At 35.5% G+C, this 19,170-nt stretch overlaps 2 protein-coding genes and 1 long non-coding RNA gene across 7 annotated transcripts; 2 read left to right on the top strand and 1 right to left on the bottom strand.

Moving 5' to 3' along the window:
* Positions 1–20: 20 nt before the first annotated feature.
* LOC113684460 (uncharacterized) lies at positions 21–17,473 on the top strand. Of its 5 annotated transcripts, XR_016188651.1 has the most exons (4): positions 44–1,504; positions 2,672–2,808; positions 3,699–3,752; positions 16,915–17,473. It is a non-coding gene; the product is annotated as an uncharacterized LOC113684460 (long non-coding RNA). The 5 variants fall into 5 exon arrangements; XR_016188652.1 differs by lacking the exons at positions 3,699–3,752; positions 16,915–17,473 and having other exon boundaries at positions 21–145; positions 1,410–1,504; positions 2,672–3,075; XR_016188650.1 differs by lacking the exon at positions 16,915–17,473 and having other exon boundaries at positions 51–1,504; positions 3,699–3,995.
* LOC113684468 (uncharacterized) lies at positions 6,781–10,888 on the top strand. The gene has a single exon (XM_089213065.1). The coding sequence runs from the start codon at positions 7,897–7,899 to the stop codon at positions 10,138–10,140; it is 2,244 nt and encodes a 747-aa protein (XP_089069191.1). The 5' UTR covers positions 6,781–7,896; the 3' UTR covers positions 10,141–10,888.
* On the bottom strand, positions 12,799–19,167 carry LOC113684466 (zinc transporter ZIP9). The gene is made up of 8 exons (XM_027201845.2): positions 18,887–19,167; positions 18,087–18,195; positions 16,520–16,753; positions 15,942–16,013; positions 15,553–15,638; positions 15,296–15,337; positions 14,541–14,633; positions 12,799–14,066 (listed from the first exon to the last, which is right to left on the bottom strand). The coding sequence occupies exons 1-8, from the start codon at positions 18,980–18,982 to the stop codon at positions 13,827–13,829; spliced, it is 972 nt and encodes a 323-aa protein (XP_027057646.2). The 5' UTR covers positions 18,983–19,167; the 3' UTR covers positions 12,799–13,826.
* Between the last annotated feature and the right edge of the window lie 3 nt (positions 19,168–19,170).

Here is a 19,170-nt window from a genome sequence, read left to right as displayed (position 1 = left end):
GACTGACACTAGCGTATCAAATAACTGACGTCACGCGGCCTCAATCCCACAGAGTAGTCTACCTATGATTGCTGCAGATAACATGTAGATGTCAACGGTATTATTTCGTTTAACATCAGCACCAGCTTGGCCAGCTTTCCTAAAGGTTTGAATTAAGTTAAAGCTCGAAGGATTATTTACCGTCTGAAGTCACCTAAATTATCAATTAAAACAAACTACGTTCTGAAATCAGTGAAATTACTTTCTTAAGTTAACTAGACCCTCGAGGAGCGTTCACTCGGGCTTCGTATCGAGCGTTTTACTTGAGCATTCACCTGTGGATAGTTTGGTTTGGTATAATTGACTCTAAGCATGTCTCGCATACTGGGGCTCTATATTCATTTAAGGGGTCATCATTTTCTTCTCCATTACTATTTAATTTATCGTTTTCTCTTGCATCAAACTTCAAAGCAGGATCACTATTTGTTGTTTCATTGTTTGTTGTGGCTTGTCGATGTGTATCATTATCGTCTGCATCATTTTGTAAAGTTGTGAGGTTGCTATCAATATTGTTGATATCAATTAGTACATCTTTTTAGAATGGATTATGTACTTTGAGCCAGTTAAGAACTTGTTGTATTAACTCTGGTCGTGATGCTTCAAAATAAACTTGTCCTCCAGATTGTAACTTTCTTTTAAGCTTAATTATTATTATACAAGATCTATCAGGTTGATGAGGGAGTTGATTACATGTCTGATCACATCCTACAGGTACATTGCATATTACACCCTTAATTTTTCTCTGTTGTCCTTTATGCACGACCCCAATCTTCTCAAATACTATTCGTTGAACTATTCGTATTTGTTCTAGTTTTTCTAATGAAGATAGTTCTGTGGTTATTTTATCCACATACATATTATTCACTACAGCCCGACATGGTAATTTCCTTTTATGACCTTTGAGTGACATGTGTTGCATATACACTGTTTTCCATCAAATGACTGTTGAATATTGAAATATGTTTGGCAAGGGTACTTCTCGTTTATGCATGTTATTACTGATTTCTTATAAAGTATTTGATTACAGACAGTACATATAAAATAAGGGCCCTCTCCTATTTTCCTCTTAAATGGGTTAATACACAATTCAACCAATCTGGCTTTCACTAATTTCTCATTGGGTCGGGAAAGTAATTCTTTCTTCTTTCCAGCATCCATAGTTGAATATTTTCTTTAATGTCTTCTAGAAACCTTTTTTTGGCAATAGGTTCCATGCTGTCATACATATATTTTTTTTTTCTGTGTTTTCTCATGATGTGTTTCCTTTCAATTTCAGTAATTTTAGATGAACAGCAGATAAATTGTATATCATATTCCTTAGTCTGACATTCCTGTTTATTTTGAATAATATTATTAATTTCCTCTACTAGATTATCCACAAAGAGTAAATACTCACAGAAAACCTCTGCCCAGAACCACAGGCCTCTCTACCAAAAGAATACTTTGTTTAAGTTTGATACTTTAGGTAACTTGCTTTATTTGCAAAATAATTAACATCGAAGGCATCAGTATATACACATTAGCACAACTGCCAAAATTTGTTTCAGCCAGAAACTTGTTTATTTTTTTCAATCATTAATAATCATGATGTTATCCCACTCATTGATCTGTATGGCCTTGTACACATGTATGAAACATGTTTCTCTGTTATTGTGTTCATGGGATGCTCAAGTTCAGATTAAGTCTCCAATGATTATTGTTAGGGCCACAGCTTTGCCAAGCAGCTGGGCTAAAAAAGATTGAACAGTTGGCAATACAGAAAACAATACTGAATACACCAACTGGCAACAGGTTCCATGCTGTCATACATATGTTTTTTCTGTGTTTTGTTATGGAGAGCGCCCATATTTTTTAGAGTGCGTTGCGTTACATAATTATTAAAAATAGAACGAAGAAGTTTCTAGAACATTTAGTCATGATGACTAAGCGAGAACTTTAAGGAGAACCTTCTAGAACCGTGACTCAGCATATTTTTGTTATGATGTAATCATAGTGTAATGTTTCTAAAAATAACAATATTACAGATCTCTAGAACATTCTAGAACTTTTCCGAAAGATATATAAGGAGTCACGCTAGCTTAAAGAAACAGGCCTTTTAGTGAGCTATAACTGCTGTTGCGAAGAGCCCAGAGGAGCGAGAGCCGGACAGAGTTGTTTACTGGAATTGAAAGCCGTGTGGAAGGCTACGTGAGAGAAAGAATTACGGACGTCGACAGTTTGTTAAAGATTTTCAAGAGAACTGTGAGTTGTGCGGTAGTGCACTGAGATTTAAGTGATATTATTTGTAAAGGGCTCTAAGTTATAGGGATACTGATTGTATTAGCATTTATATCGCTCCGTAGATAAGTGAAAAAGATAGTTATTGTATTGGTTGTCGATATCGCTTCGTAGTTATTACGTTGGTCAATAAAGTAGTTGAGTTGTACGAGTTGTATCTTTCTGGCGGTTTGGAAAATACCGTAACAGTTTTCTCATGATGTGTTTCCTTTCAATTTTAGTAATTTTACATGAACAGCAAATAAATTGTATATCACATTCCATAGTCAGTGACATTCCTGTCTATTTTGAATAATATTAATTTACTCTACTAGATTATCCACACCACGAATATGTATTGTCTGTTTCATTGCAGGTGAATGACTGTCTTCATATGTCAGAAGAGAAAACAATTGCTTAACTTTTGTATTTTGTTGATAAATACAAGCTATACAGTAACTTGAAATCCACATTAAAAATCCTGTTTTCCCAGTGGGGTTCCTTAAAATCAAGGTCTCTAAAGATATTCTGCTTTCAGTTAAATTACTTAATTCTCTGTGACTTACTTCATTAACATGTACATTTATGTTAGTGCCAAAAATTGTAAAACTGTCAGTCAGGGTAACTGATATTAAACAGTGGTTACTCTGCATTGTATTGTTAAGCTGAAATCCATTTTCAATAATTGCATCTAAGGTATTTGAGTTCTAGTAACTACAAGGTGAAATGATTGAGTAATGTGGAATAAAGAACTACTGCAAAACAGTGGTCTTTGTGACATTTGTGTTGACCTGATATCTCTTTAATACCTCTCTTACATTGTTGCTAATTGCCACATCATATTTTGTAATTTGTTAACCTTTTTGTTCAAACAGATCAGTTGCTCCATTGAACAAATAGATTCCAAGTTGCTGTACATCTCTTCAGTTATAGATCACAGATGATGTCAATATGTGGTAAGAACAAAAAAGTGGCACACGAGGCACTGATGTGCTTGCCACATTTTGACATTCTCTGTGATCTATAACTGAACAGACGCATGGCAATTTGGAATCTATTTGTTTTATATAATAAAGAATTAAAAAAAAGTTTTTAATGATGGCATCATTTATAAGTCTGTCCTCCAGTATATCATAAGTGAGAACCAATCAGAATATGTGCATAACTGAGCTTATTATATAAATAAACTTTGAAAGTGATGCACTAAGTCGTCTGTAAATGATATATCTAATAGACCACATCCCTCAAGAGTGACTTTTGCCATAAAAATCTCTAGCATGTGAGTCAAACACTTAAAAATGGCCATCATCAGTGCAGTAACTAATACTCACAACAATACATCCAACTGTTAAAATATATAACCTATATTGTTCTGATATCAATAACTCAAATGCTGTTTTCAGGCCCATACAGTATTGATATCCCTCAATGGTAGGCTCAACATGGACATTACCAAGGTGACTTTCACTATATTCTAGCTGGTAATCTTCCTCTCATACTGTAAGCATTGATGGTAAATCTGCTAGCAGTAAAAATGATTGTCTTGATAATTGTGACAAACTGCTATATAGTTTACTTCCAATATGCACTATTTGTTTCAATTCATTGGGATTGCCTATTTCTTTCATATTGTGGTATATTAATGCACATAAACTCATTGCAACACATTGTTGCCCAGCGTTTTGTCCAAATACAACATCCCCTTGACTTTATGTTATTTTTTTTGTTTTCTGGAATCCACAAGGTGCCTACAAGGAACAAGGTTTTCTCTACATCATTATAGAGCTTGTTCTTTGTACAATTGCCTCTGTGAATTACACCCTTGTACTCACTATGTGGGAAATTATACAAAAAGAACCTTAAGTATTTGAGATATTTCTTTCCATGTTTATCTCTACATGAATTGTAGACATATCTCATTGAAGAGTAAACGTTTCTTGTTCTAAAAATTGGTTTCCTTCCCATTTTTTGTACAAACCTGATTCTTGTTTTATATGAACCTTTGGTAAAGTTTCCGCACAGCCCTATACTATTGTAAAACAAATCTGTTTTCCCAATGGAAGTGTATTTTTGTCATTGTTTTCTCTGTTCAAGAACTGAATGCATAATGTAGGATGGGGTTGTGCGGAAATTTTACCGTACCTTTTTTTCATGTTGCATTATTTTTAATAATATCATGGAATTTCATTGACTTTGGTACGTTTTTAATTAAACGGCTCCGTACATAACTCTGCAGTTTTCTAATTTTCTTAGAGACACGTTTTAACATCCTCACTGGTACTCTGCTTGGTTCACGATCACGTTTATAGCCATGGCATTCACACACAACACGAGTACGATTACAATATACAGACTTTGCACAACGAGATCTGAATTGTTGTACTTTTATTGACCCTGTAAAATCCTTATGTTCATGTACATTGGTCATATTGACAACTTTTTCTAGTATATCACAATCATCAAGAGTATTCATCATGTCTTATACAAAGAACACACAACCCCATGTGGAGAGCAAACCAACATTCACGATCGCTTGTACAATAATAATACTGATTGTGTAAGAAATACCAAATCGTACTTTACTAGTATTGAACCCAATAAAAACCAGTAACGGAAACAGGATATTTAACGGAAGAGTTAAGCTTAGATATTCAACCTTGCTATTCAAGTTGCTTACGTCAGTATCCTTATCCAATTCGCTGTCGTTAGCGCCATCTTCGAAGTTGTGTTCACGAACTTTCTTGATTTTTTCAGCTAGCGAGGTGTTCATCTCAGCATCATAGTTCGTTGTTAAATCGGCTGTCACAGTTTTGTTAGTATTTTCGAAGTTTGAACTCACATATGGCTCATTTGTTATCGCGTAAGAACTAGTGTAAACTTTGCACATTTGGCTAGCTTTCAAGCTAGAGAGTCTGTGGACCGGCCCATTCTGAAAACGCTCGACATCATTTAGTGTGGGCCTACCACGAATAGCGTATGCATACGTATGCGAGATGAGCGCATGAGACAGGAATCTTTGCAGAGCGGACTTCGTAAAACACAGCATTTCGTAAACTGATTTATGTTGATTACGAAGAGCGAGCACATGATAAGACAAGTGCAAGACTCTCATCCCCAGCTTCCGCGGTTTACGCGAAGAATGCCTGGGACCATGACCCCTCTTTTAGCGCCTAAGAAAGGCCTGCATTTTAAGACTCGGGCTTTCCTGCGGAAGCCCAAGTAAGCATCTCCAGAAATGTCCATCAGGATGGTACTTAAGACAAGCTTTAAGAAAAAAATCGATCAATCAGAAGAACAAAATTTAGGTACACCGTAGCTGTACTGTGATGTCTTAAACGATACAATAGAGACGATTTTTTCGTTATTTACGATTTCTGAGGACTTTGCGTACTAAGGATCTCAAACAAGCCGGACGGAACGCCATATCAATAAGGTTCTGGGTGTCCTTGTAATTCGAAGGCGTAGAGTTGAAAAGAAATATTCTTCTCAATTTGGTTTCTTCAGCTTTGATGCATGCGTGTACGATTGTATTTAAAAATGATAAAAAATGACAATAACATCGAGAATACATTTACAATAGGAGTTAGAATCAGGAGGTACTACAAATATTAACTTATGGGATTTAAATTCAATGATGCATCTGCAGGGGAAGATTTTCTCGTATCTCTAAGGACTTGAGTATCCCTCTTCTTTCAAACTCGGGTTTTACAAGCACTAGTTCTATTTTTGCGACTTAAACCATGATTTTTGTGTATAATCATGATCAGGGAATTGTGTAAAATATGGCAAACATAAGCTTGAAAGGTTAACAAGAATATAGAGCAATCTAAGGAATAATCCCGTTTGGCTTTCGGAAGGAAATAAATTTTTTTTTCAATGTCCTATTCATCAATCGAATACACCTTCTACAAACACATAACTTGTACTTTTTTGTGCGCAAAATCTAAAACTATCGTAAGCATTATGTTTATTTTCCACTTGGGGTAATGGACCAAATCGTTTGAATTGTTATGCATTAGCATCAAAATTGAAAATTCTTTGACCTTTCTATTATTAAGATCTTAGTAACCAAGGTAAGGTCCCTAATTCAGTCTTCAACAAGCAATTAGTTGTTGTTAGAGGTACCTTTTCTGAATGGGCACCCGTGGTATCTGGTACCCCGCAGGGCACCATCCTTGGCCCAATTTTATTCGTGTCATACATAAACGATATTGCTGACTGTGTTTCGTCCAATATTAAATTGTATGCGGATGACACTAAGATCTATAGAGAACTCCGTAATCCGACTTCTGACATACAAACACTTCAATCTGATCTTGATAGCCTCGGTCACTGGGCGAATACATGGCAATTACGTTTCAATGAGGAAAAGTGTGAAGCAATGCGTATAACGCATTCCCGTGAAAAATCGTCCACGGATTACACTCTCGGCTCGACCTTAAAGGATGTTTATAGCTTTAAAGATCTTGGAGTTGTAATCTCAAAAGATCTCTCCTGGTCTCAACACATCAGTATCATAGTAAACAAAGCCAACCAAGTCCTGGGACTCGTTAGGCGGACTGTTGGAACAGCCAATACAAGTACTTTTTCACTGCTTTACAAATCTTTGGTGAGACCTCTATTAGAGTATGCTGTACCAGTGTGGAATCCCTACCTTGTGAAAGATATACATGCAATCGAGAACGTGCAACGCCGTGCATCGAGATTAGCTCTCAGACAGAAACGAGGTGAAATGCCGTACGAGGAACGATGTAACATTTTAAATTGGCCTCTTTTATCCACACGGAGAACCTACTTTTCACTTGTGGAATGTTACAAGGTTGTTTTTGGCCTCTCCCATTTAGACTTTCAAGAATTTTTCGAATTTACAAAAGTGCGTTCCACAAGGGCTAATCATTCTTATAAACTTTACTTCAAATCTTCGAGGATAAATTGTTTTAAAAATTCTTTTTTTATTAGGGTAGTTAGCGATTGGAACAATTTACCAAAGCATGTTGTAGAGGCAGGGACTCTGGAACTTTTAAAATTAAAATTAAAAATATTTTTAAAATTGTAAACATTAGATAGTTCCTTTCTTCTTCTTCTTTTTTTTAGTTCTACATTTGTTACTTTTTATTTTTTATTCAGGGGAGTTGTTATATAGGGCTAACCTCCAAACTCCCCTTTTCAAATTTTTATATATAAATTTATTTTGTATATAGAATTTGAATAAAGGTGTATGTACACTTTTTATGTACAATTAGCATTTGCTATAGCTTGGATTTAGATTCCATAATTTTTACAATTTTCATTTGAATAAGACCTGATTTCTAAGATTTCTGATCTAAATACTGCTGATGCCGATTAGAAAGCTAGTTTTCCAGAGAGCCTGGAAGACTTCCAGCCTACTAGGATGCGTGACGGAAGAGAGAGAGAGCTGCGAAAGAGGTCATTAACACTTTATTTTCTCGTCCTGTTTCCAAAGTAACAAAATAATAAAGATCATGTGGTCTACACGTCTTAACAAGTCAAAAGCAGAAACCAATCCAGAGTAAGTAACTGTAAATCGAAAGTTTAAGAATATTATCGCTGTCCTGTAGAACCCAGAAGTATCGGTGAAAAATGTCTCTACATGTCATGTACCTCTCTCTACTATACGTTTACCCCTTCATACATTTCTTAACTGCCGAGCGGGATGTTGACTGCAGACTTTTACCCACTGATAAGGATATTTCCACGGAATTTCGCCACCAAGCATCCAAAAAACGTGTGAAAATGGTTTATTTGAATTTAAAGATTGGAAACGGAAGCTACCATCCATTGGAGTTACTGGACGAATTTCTTCCAGAAAGATGGGTTTGGGCAAAGTCAATCAAGGAACATATGCTTTCTTTGCCCGAAAATTACGATGTTTTATCACTGGGATTGTTAAAGTATCGGGTGACAAGTCTGGACGTGCATTTGGCGGATAAACCAACAGGATGTGTAGCGAGTTTGAAGTCATCCAGCCAAAACATCGCTATTGGGAAAATGCTGTTAGAATATGTAACCGTTAAGACAAAAAACTCTAGTGATTTACAGTCACAAGTAGTCTGTGTGGGAGTGATAATAGGGAAAGATAGTAAACATATTGAGTATCGGTGCTGTCAAAAATCGCCTAACAATCTTGAATCTCATCAGGTCCTGTGTGATAAAACTGTTAGCAGAAGCCACTGGGCAGAGCTGCTCGATACCATTCTTACTCTCATTGCTATTTTCTTGGTCCTTTTTTTTCCGGCGTTTCCATTGGCACTGCCAGATTATATATTTAGCCTTCAGCGAGAGTGTGACAAGGCCGAATATCGCCCTACGGAAGACACAGGTCCACACGCTGATCGTTTGCATCACACGAGAAATGGATACGTTGAAATCAATCAGGATGATGAGGAGGACGATGGAATTGCCGTGGATGATGCCACTCCGTTGACTATTTCAACTCTTTTATTTCAAGTTGTTCAACGACTGCCTGACTCGAGGTTTTCGTTCAACCTTAAGTTAGCTTTTATGCTCGTCTTTCTTTGTCCACTTCCTATCTACGTTCAGTTGGGGCTCAATTTAGCGATAAACAAAAGACACATGGATGAAGCCTTAAAGAAAAAAATAGACCGTCGTTCATTTAATCCCGTCTTATTCATTGCCTATTCAATCTGTGTCTCTTTTCCTTGCTTTTTTCTAAGACCGAAAGATTTATTACTATCAAATCAGATTACAAGGCGTTGTTTATGCGGTAGATTATCTAAGCTGCTTCGGTTTCCTTTACTAGATATCGAACGAAGCTCAGTGGGAGATGAAATACGTGTTCATTTGAACTTACTGAAATATGGAGTCTACAATTTGGTGCCGATTTTTACAAATTGGTATCTACGTAGGTTAAACACGCTGTTTAATACCTTCACGTGTTCGACAACAATGAGTAATCATAAAATTTCCCGAATGAGGAGCGCACTTTGTGCTGCCTGGGTCATATTTTCTTTTTTTCTTACACTACTTTTGGCCATTTTTGGTGAAGTATTCTTCATCTTCCTCTGTCTTGTTATGCAAGTTTGCTTTCTAGTTATTTTCTCACCTTTCTATACCCTTTTTTTCATTTTTTCTCTAAAGACATGGCGTAGAGTAACCAGAGCTTTTGGCGAATACCGTGTTTTGAATAGGGTAATTGGAGTTTTTACAATGCTGGTATTGGTAATGTGCTCTTATGCAATTTTACTTTTTACCATAACTTTGTTGACCTCTTCTTGTCGATTTTTTACCAGTACTGTAGCGTATACTATCGTGGGAATCGCCCTAAACGCAGGTAATGCAATCCCATATGCAACTTTCGTCCTTGTAATTATTTCAAACATTTATCTCTGTTACGCTAATTTTCAGAACAGATACAAAGAGGTCAAGGGGATGATATCAACATGCCTATGGGAATTACATAAGAATACCGGAAGCTTTCATTCCAACGTCACAATACCGACCAGGCTTTATTGGTTTGTGTGCAACATAGTTTTGCCAGTTAAATCTGAAATTTGTCGCATGCTTCGCAATATGGTTTTGATTTTGATATTTTTGTTTTTAGTGGTATATTCAATTGCTTTTTACGGAAGTAAAAATAACGTTTCCGCTATTTTCTCCGTCGTCGCCGTAGTTCTCACTGGGGTTCTTCCAGCATTACTATTAAAACTTTTAACTGAGGGAAAATCATTCAAAGGCTTGGAAAGAGTAAGCTTGGAAAGAAAAATTCACTCTGCAGTGGAGCAGTTCTACCCAGAGTCAAGAAATGAAAATACAATTATTAGTGACAGAGTGAATAAACAAAGTACAGATGTTGAACAAGTGTAAGCAGTATTTTGAGGGAAAAAAAGTAAGTCAAGCGCGCTTTGTGCTTTGGTAATACTCTTGTATATACGCTTTAACTCAAGATGTAAATGAAACTTGCTCCGGTTTGGAATAGATATGATTATTACTACAAATTTCTTGGCTTAGCCTGAAAATTTGACCTAATTCCTAGTTGTAAGAATTAATATCCCTTCCCCACCATACAAGGAGTTAAAAGGTTGAATTATTACACTGTATGATTCTTTTTATTAACTTTTTTATAACCTGTAGGATTTTCCTTATGTACATATAACACACAATTGCCTACGATATTGAACTTTTAACCATTTTCCTCATCAAATTGGGTTATGTTTTCCCTTATTTTTTTTCATGATTTTATTTTAGTTTATTTGACAAAATCATTTCACCCAAATGAGGTAGAGTTGTAACTGGATCCCACTGATGGTTTTTCTCATATAATACCAACAGTACAGTTCAACATTGGAACTGTAGGATATTATTATGGCTTTACAAAAATATTAAATAATCATATGTAAAAAATGATATACTGATATATTAAATTTCATTGTATCTGCTGCAATAAATGTAGAATTTGTAATGTTGAGGATAATAACAAATTTAGTATTAAGGGGACTACTTTACTTCAAGAGGTTAACTTTAATTGGATCTAAGAAGCATATTACCCTGTTAATACTACATGTATCATTGTAGTTAATTTTTTTTGGAAATAAAGCAAGTATGTTACAATGTATGTGCTGACCAATTTTAATAACAGGATTGGTTTCATCTTAAACAGCCTGCAGGCTTAAATGTGCTGACCCCATCCCCAATCATCAGAATACCACCACAAAAAATATATATAGAAAGTAACACAAAATTAAAAAATGTATATATTCTATTAAAAAATTTAAACTTTGTCCAATTAGCATGGTTTGAACTTCACTTAAATTTACCTTCAACCCAACCTGGTTTCTAGCTCTGCCCTTACTGAATCTGTTAAACATAATCTGGGCTGTGCATAGATGAGGCAAGAGTTAAACTCTTAATTTTCTTCTCTACTGTAGCTGCCAGACATTTCCTTCCAAATTAATTATGAAAATTTAGTGTTTAAACAAAGTAACAGCTTCTAACTGATAAGTTTGAATATTCTCGTTACCTGTTTGCTGGGTAATTTATGGATATCATACAAAGAAGTAAGTGCATGTCAGTTGCTTCTGGGAGTTTAAAGGTTATAGAAGAATGAAAGATGTAACTCAGGCTCTGAAACAAAATAGTTATTGCCATCTCCAAGAAGAGTTGAACAAGCTTGGAAAGGCTTACACCATTTCTGTACTGCCTTGTAGCAAAGTGAGAGGATACAACTTTGTATCAAAAATAAAGTTATGCCTACCATCTACACTGATTTAAAGAAATTGTGCATTATGTACAACAAAGAGAGAATGTTTTCAAAATTCTCTTCAAGCCAAACAAATTGTAATTTAAATTAGATGTACTTCTAGGGCTGAGCTCTCCTCTCCACCATAAAACTGACAGATGATTCTAAAATGCTGTGTCATTACTTCTCTGTTCTTTCTCAAAAGCACATCATACCATTATTACATGTATTCACAGTGATCCCCTGTGGTTGTTGTGTTCTCTGATTGTTTAACAAAGTGTTGACAAGACCTTAATTTGGGCCGTTTACCATTGCATCAAACACTGCAGAAGAGTCGATTGTATTGTGCTTTCTGTGAAATTCACCACACAACTGCAATGCAACTTTACTTTGGTGCCTGATCATGTGCTTGATACAGTTCACAGAACATAGACCAAATAGCACTCTGAGCACATATAGCAAACAGGAATCCAATCGAAAATGATGGAATGCAATTGCATGTTCTGACAGTCACAGGTCAAGTTTCTGTACAATCATAGAATGAATTTAATTGGCAATACATGCTGTCAACTACTACTTCTGTCTCTTTTCCCTATGATTATTTCACAGTACCTCTCAAGTCAAGAAATAAATAAGTGTGTTTGATTTTGTTTATTCATCAGATGAGATCCATCTTCCCAAGCTTGCTGTACTTATTGATTTAATCCTTTGACTCCCAAGATCTCATTAGTAGTTCTCCTTAATGTCTGCCATATGGTTCCTCTGATGTTAGTTTGGAGAATTTGGTATTAGCTCAACTAATAATCCCCTAGTTATGATTTTTCTCTATTCTCATCATTTGTCTGCTTGATATTGTATTGATATTGTGAGGAGAAATTCTGTCTTGGTCACTCATGGATGGGAGTTAAAGGGTTAAAAAGCTGTACCTTATTTCTAATATTTTGCAAAGAGCATTTTTCACCTGGCTTGCATGACCCCTTATAAATTAACTCATAGTGTTAAAATGTACACACACATACATTTACATTCCAAGGCCAACCTAAGGCAGCATGAGATTATCTTTATATATATTTTTTCTATGATGTCTCATTCTTCCAATGTAGGCAACACTGTACCCTCCACTTCTCTTTCCCCATGTCACCAAAGTCTTTTTACCACTTTAATAGACCTACTAATAAACCCATAAATTGTACACATTTTTGTTTACAAAATCTAAGAGTGTTGTAAACATCATCTTCATTCTTAAAAGCTACGAGTCTAATCATAACCATTACCATTTCCTCAAATTTAATTGGTGTATTAGCTGCTTTATTTTTCACTAATCCATCTGTACAGCTGTGATTGGATGGCGTAAATGGTAAATGGACAGTTGGCTGTAATCAGACACCTGTAATTGGACATTTGAGGCAGCCAAAAGTCCACTCAGCCAAATTCACTAATTACAGGATTAATCACAATAACCATAGCAACAACCACTCATCCTAAAATGAACTGAGGAATTTCTAAAATGGAGAAATTTTTTTTACTTTAGACATTGTCTCTACCAGAGATATTTGACCAAAATGTATTTGTTGTCTTTGGAAATTGTAATGGCTATGATTAATTGGGAACAGGACTTCTTGTCGTCCAATTCTGTCTGTAATCATACAAGCGACTGACAAATTGGACTCTCGCTTAGCAGTCATCCAATTTTGTTAATCACTGGTACTGTGTGATTACAGATGGAATTACTCCACTTGGTCCTGTTACTATTATAAATCACTTAATTTGAACTTAGTAGGAATTGTTGTGCATTTGTATCTGAATTGAAAATTCTCAGACCTTTCTAGCTATGAAGTAACTTGACATTTTAGCCAAGGTAAGATCTCTTGATATACTGTAGTCTCCAACACACAATTAGCAATTGCTATCGGTTGAGAGTAAACTCCTGAATTTTTGTATTTCAAAACTTGATCTTTTTAGGGGTCTTAAAATCATTATTAGTGGCAAAATTCCATATGCTTTCAAGAATTCCGTATTTTTTACAAACCCTCTTCATGCATACATAAGTATTGAATGAATTTTACAAGATTTTACACATAAGGCATTATCCATAAAGGATAGTAATATGAACCTACAACAACTTCACTGCACATGTGAAAGGCCTGTCCAGAAACCCCTCCCTGAACAATCATGCACTTGCAGTGTACATGCAAAGCAAAATGCTCACACTTGGGGTTTCAGTTTTTTGTATATTTTCACATGGTTACTGTGTGACCATGCCACAGAGGTCAAGAAAAAACACAATGCAAATCCAGTAAAAATAACAGAGGCATTAATGATGGCTATGTGTTTGGGAAAGTAAAAGAGGTGACACAATTCCAAACACCATCAAGAAAAGATCAGTCCTTTGCATTTTGTCAGACCGGCTTTGGTCTGAACTACTGTCACAATGCGTATTCATACTCATAAGTTCTGGTAGGACATGAACTGTGGCAACATAAAGAAATGTCCCCGCTGAAAACAGCATGGCTATTCCAGTCCCCTTCACACTGGATAGTACTTCTTTACTGCTCTGTTTGGAGAAAACAATAAGAAAAACCATTACAAAATCATTCATCTCTTGGCTAATACAAATAAATGGCAATAGATGGATCTTTATTAGGTGAAATGTAAACAATGGATCGCAGAAAATTGTGGTTAAAATAAATTAAATGTACTGTACCTCACTGACATCAAAACCGATTACAATTAAAAAGAGTCTTAATCCTTTACACCCTAACATCAGTGTAATATTCCCCAAACTGTTCTCTATACACATCCTAAGGTGCTCACAAAAAGGAATAATTTAACAATCTTAAACTAGAGCTTCTTAAAGTTCTCATCACTTCCTTTATTCTTGCGACCTGTACATGAAATTTAGGGGTGATATTGTAAGGAGAGATTAAATGCCAGTCACTCTTATGGGTCAAAGAGTCAATATAATTTATATCTACTTCAGACTTTGCCATAAAATGATAAAATAGCATCATGATTATTACTTTATTACCTGACTAAGACCAAAGTAAGTCACCAAAGCCATCACTGGTGCTGCTGCAGCAAACACCATAAGATGTTTACGTATTCTAGTTCTAACAAGACCCTGAGATAAAAACCCAAAATAAATAACAAATAATAAAAATCTCTATTACATGACCTATACAGCTCTATGCTCAAATACACATAGACAACATAGAGAAAGCTCATGTGTGTAAAGCCCAACCATTTGACCTGAGCTAGTTGGGAATAAGTTGTCTTGTCAGGTAAGCACTCTTGAGGTTCTGTTGCTTTGTGCTTCAGAACAGGAGATCAAAGATATAACGAAAAGCCTTCTTATAAAATTTTTTTGTACTTGGACAGCCTACCCCCCTCTCTGCTATCAACTCATGCCTTAGTGATTATATGATTAACTACTTATCCACTAAGTTGGGTCATGCCAGATCAACTATCTCATGATGCAGGGACCTTACTGCTCTCAGTTTGTGCCTCAAAATCTCAAGCCAAATACATTTATTTCTCATCAAGCCTGACAAAACTCAGTCAATTAGTATGTAGTGTGTCTGAAGAGCTAGGAAAAATACTTGAGTTAACGACTTAAAATAAGGAAGATGGTGTTGAAGTAGGCTGTAAATGCATATGCATTGTTCCTTACATTGCTATTAAATAATGCAATTCCACCAGCCAATAGGACTGAACATTGGATTTTAAAAAGATTGAGAAATTGTTAAAATATCACAAGAAGGTAAAACACAATGATAGACTCACTTCATGAAGAAGAAATGTTGATAAACCAAATGCAGCTGGTGCCTAAAAAAAAGAAATAAATAGTATTACCAGAGTTTAATAAACTATATGTACTGTAAATGAGTCTAGCAATGCTTCACTAATCCTTGGAGACTTCACTGAGCAGAAGACCAATGATTACTTTTCATAGTAAGCAAAACATTCCTTCCCCAAGAGGACACACAAATTCAATTTCACACCAGGCAAGATTACCAAAAAACAAAAAAAAAAACCCATACCTTATGCAACATGATAGCTACAAACACAATTACTTCAACTTCAGTTTTTGATGTTGTAACAGCTGCACCAAGGGCAACACCATCAGCTACCGAAAAAAAAAGGTCATCATCAAAGGTCCACTTGAGGCTATGTATTTATTTAACACTGCTGCTACAATTTCTTGTTCTTAATCATAGATTTCCTTTGGAGCAGTAAAGTAATGATAATGCCATACGCTACCATTGATACAGCTTAGTATGTTAGTCAACAAACAAGCTTCACTTATCATTTGTACAGTCATGTAAAAATGTAGATGGACTTAAAAGCTGGTGCCTTGAGGGTTGGTGGTTGAAAATTAGAATTTTTTTATTTAGCCACTTAGAATAAGCAAAACAAAACTAACACTTACCTGCCGCATGAACAACTAGACCTACTGTTGCTGTGATTTTACTGTGTCTTTGTCTGCCATTTCCTTCTGGATCTACACCACATTAAGATACAAATAATTTATTTGCAAATGTAAAAGAAAACAAGGCTGAATTTACACATAATTACATGCAAGTACAGAACCTTCATTGACATCCTGTTTGAGAAATAAAAAGCAAAGACCTTTCATAAAAGCTTACAACAATGCCACGGTTAAGGTACATGGAGTGACACTATCTTATTCCGTTTCCTGATATACATTTAAAATGTATTGCATTACATCCCACACAAAATGCAGATTCTGAGAGGAATTTCATGCAAGTTACTCACACTTTCTTCTCAAATTCTGCATTTTTTTGGACCAGTATCCTAAATCAAGAGCTCTGACGAAATTCAAAAGTTACTGCTATGCACAGGCATGGTTTGCAAGGAAACATCCTCTCTTGTGTGCGTGATCATTTTGGTGAACACATAAAACTGTTTTTTGTTTTGTTTTGTTTTTTTTCTTTGCGAGAGACTCATTGAAGAGAATGCTATATACTAGAGTTGAATAACACACACCTGATGTAGGGGGAGCATGTGCGTGGCCCCCACTGATATGATCAATCAGCAGCATGAACACAAATCCACAGCATAAGGAAAGACCAATAAATACATCAGGTTCAACTTGAGAAATCTGGTTCTTTAGTACATCTACTTGTGTATGAGCTTCATAATGGTCTTCATGAGACTGCGTTGCATCTATGTTAGTGCCTGCCAAGTGCTTGTGTGCACCATGGGTATGGGAAGAGTGTACTTTACAAAAAAAATAGAAATGAAGTCAAAAGATTTAATACTATCTTTCATTCACAGACATAAATCTCACATAATTTCCATTTTAAATGCTCTTCAACAAAGTTGTTTTTGGAGTGCTTGCTTGCTTTAATAGTGCTCATGTTCCTTTTTTCCCTTCTTAGTTTTCTCTCTAAAGGGTGGAGCTTTAGTGGTCATGGGATGCTGATAAAAGTAACCAAGCATCTATGGACACAAAGACCGTTTCGAAGAAATTACACGCATATGTCATTTTTATTGCAGACCTCTCTGAATTGATGAAAATAATTGTATCCCCACTCTTTGTCATTTATTTATTTATATATATATATATATATATATATATAATTTTTTATTTTAAGCATAGCTGATACTGTTGTGTTTACTTTCATTGCAAATGACACCTATGCCAAGACCCCTATAAGAAATCCATGACCCAAATTAAACAATGTTTAGCTGTAAACCTTATTTTAAATTTGCTTTACTCAGAGTCAATGCAAAGTATTGATAATGATGACAAGAAAATGTTTAAATTGAAATCCATTTTGGAGATGTATCAACCGAGCTGCATGTATATCACAACAATTTCAAATGGCAGTGATTTTACAGAGACATTTGTTTGTTGCAGGGACAACTAAAAGCAAATACCTAGCGTTTAAAAAGGACCTTTAGCTTAGAAAAAAAACCAAAACAAAACAAAACAAATTCTAAATATTTACAATGTAGATGAAAATGAGAGTGATCTTTACAGTTATGAACACTACCTTAGGAGTAGTGAAAATAAAGCCTAAAAAAAAGAATTTCCAGGCTTTTTTTCACTATTGCAAACACAGTGTTCAATTTAATGGCAATGATCACCCTCGTCTTCATTAATCAATCCTCAGTTCAAACACAGTATATTCAGGTGTACACAGTCATTAAGAACTTTTATAGAAAGAAAACCTTGAGCCCAACAAAAAACACTTATTTATAAATTAAAGAGAATCTCAAGACTCATTACATAGGCTGGCAAGATCTAAAGAGTTATTAAAACTCACTATTTCTTAGGGAACCATTTATCACCCCTTTTAACCCTATAACTCCCACAAGTGACCAAGACAGAATTTCTCCCTACAATATCAATACAATATCAACAAGATAAGTGATGAGAATAAAGAAAAATATAAATTTGGGAATAATTAGTTGATCCAATACTAAATTCTCAGAACTGACATAAGAATTGTGCAGTTGACAGTAAGGAGAATTACAAATTTGATCTGGGAGTTAAAGGGTTAAAGGTATTGTGTGATTATTCTTACAAAAGACACAGACTTCTCACCATGTTGATCTGACTCATATAAAGCATGAACCCCTTCTGGAATAATAACAGCAAGTGCAGTTCCCACCAACAGACCTGCCCCTAGAATACTGACCATCCTCAGTCTCTTCTGTTTAAAACGACAACAACAAAAATACTGGATGAGTGAGAAATAATAAATAACACTTCAACACAAAAAAAAAAAATCAAAATCATCAGAAACTATATAATGTTTTCTTTCTTTATGATTCCATTCTCTGTGTTGTTAAATTTTATTTGCACTTCCAAGAACAAAGAGAAGTAAAATTGCACGGTGGGCAAAACTAACCTAAACAAATATCATTACCATATCGATCCGTCAGCGAGGAGTAAAACAAATAAGATTTCTGAGTTCCACGCAAATTCTGGCCGTTTGATTCATTAAATTGACTCATATCAGACGGTTAATCAAGCAATGGTCGAGTAAAAAGAACAACTTGCCCGTTTCTTGATACTGATGCATTATTGAATTGATGATTAAGGTGATTTTATGCCGGTAAACAACCCTCTGAGCTTTACCTTTTTACAAGCTGACCAAGGCAAAAGATTAAAGCTTACACGATTAAATTTGCAATTAAATAAATTTTCAATCTAACGCTGATCTGAAACCGAAATTTATCGTTGTTATCTTTATGTACAGCGGTTAAAAGATTCATCCCAGCATTGAGACACGTTGTGGTTCTAGCTTACTGACACTAATGGTTTGCGATCGTAACTTTTGCGGCTTTTCCACCGAATATCAGCTCGCATAAGCATTGGAATCTTTCCGATAACAAGCTTACCTCAGACATCGTGAAGGCCAGAGGAATTGCACCCGCTAAATAACATCCAACGAACATGCACAAACTCAAACCAAATAGCCTTGATACATCATCCATCTTGAGGCAGATAAATTATCTCTCTTCTAGATGTGACATAGATATTGATATTTTAAAAGCCTCAAAATTTGTTACAATTTCTCAAGACTATAATTTCCGAACGTGTAGAGAATTTTTCCGAATCTCTATCTTTCTCTGGTGACACGCGTACGACAGGCAGGCTGTGTAACCGCGCATCTGTGTCAGCG

This window comes from Pocillopora damicornis, chromosome 7, assembly GCF_964200805.1.
Source record: "Pocillopora damicornis chromosome 7, jaPocDami1.2, whole genome shotgun sequence".
Classification (NCBI taxonomy): domain Eukaryota; kingdom Metazoa; phylum Cnidaria; class Anthozoa; order Scleractinia; family Pocilloporidae; genus Pocillopora; species Pocillopora damicornis.
Note: the sequence above shows the minus strand (reverse complement) of the source record. Positions and strands in the feature narration are given on the sequence as shown.

Coding starts and splice junctions, on each gene's coding strand:
- LOC113684468 (XM_089213065.1), top strand. CDS start 7,897: ATGTCTCTACATGTCATGTACCTCTCTCTACTATACGTTTACCCCTTC.
- LOC113684466 (XM_027201845.2), bottom strand. CDS start 18,982: ATGGATGATGTATCAAGGCTATTTGGTTTGAGTTTGTGCATGTTCGTT. Junction 16,754..18,086: donor ATATGAGTCAGATCAACATG/GTGAGAAGTCTG, acceptor TTTTTTGTAAAG/TACACTCTTCCCATACCCAT. Junction 15,338..15,552: donor TAGCTATCATGTTGCATAAG/GTATGGGTTTTT, acceptor TCTTTTTTTTAG/GCACCAGCTGCATTTGGTTT.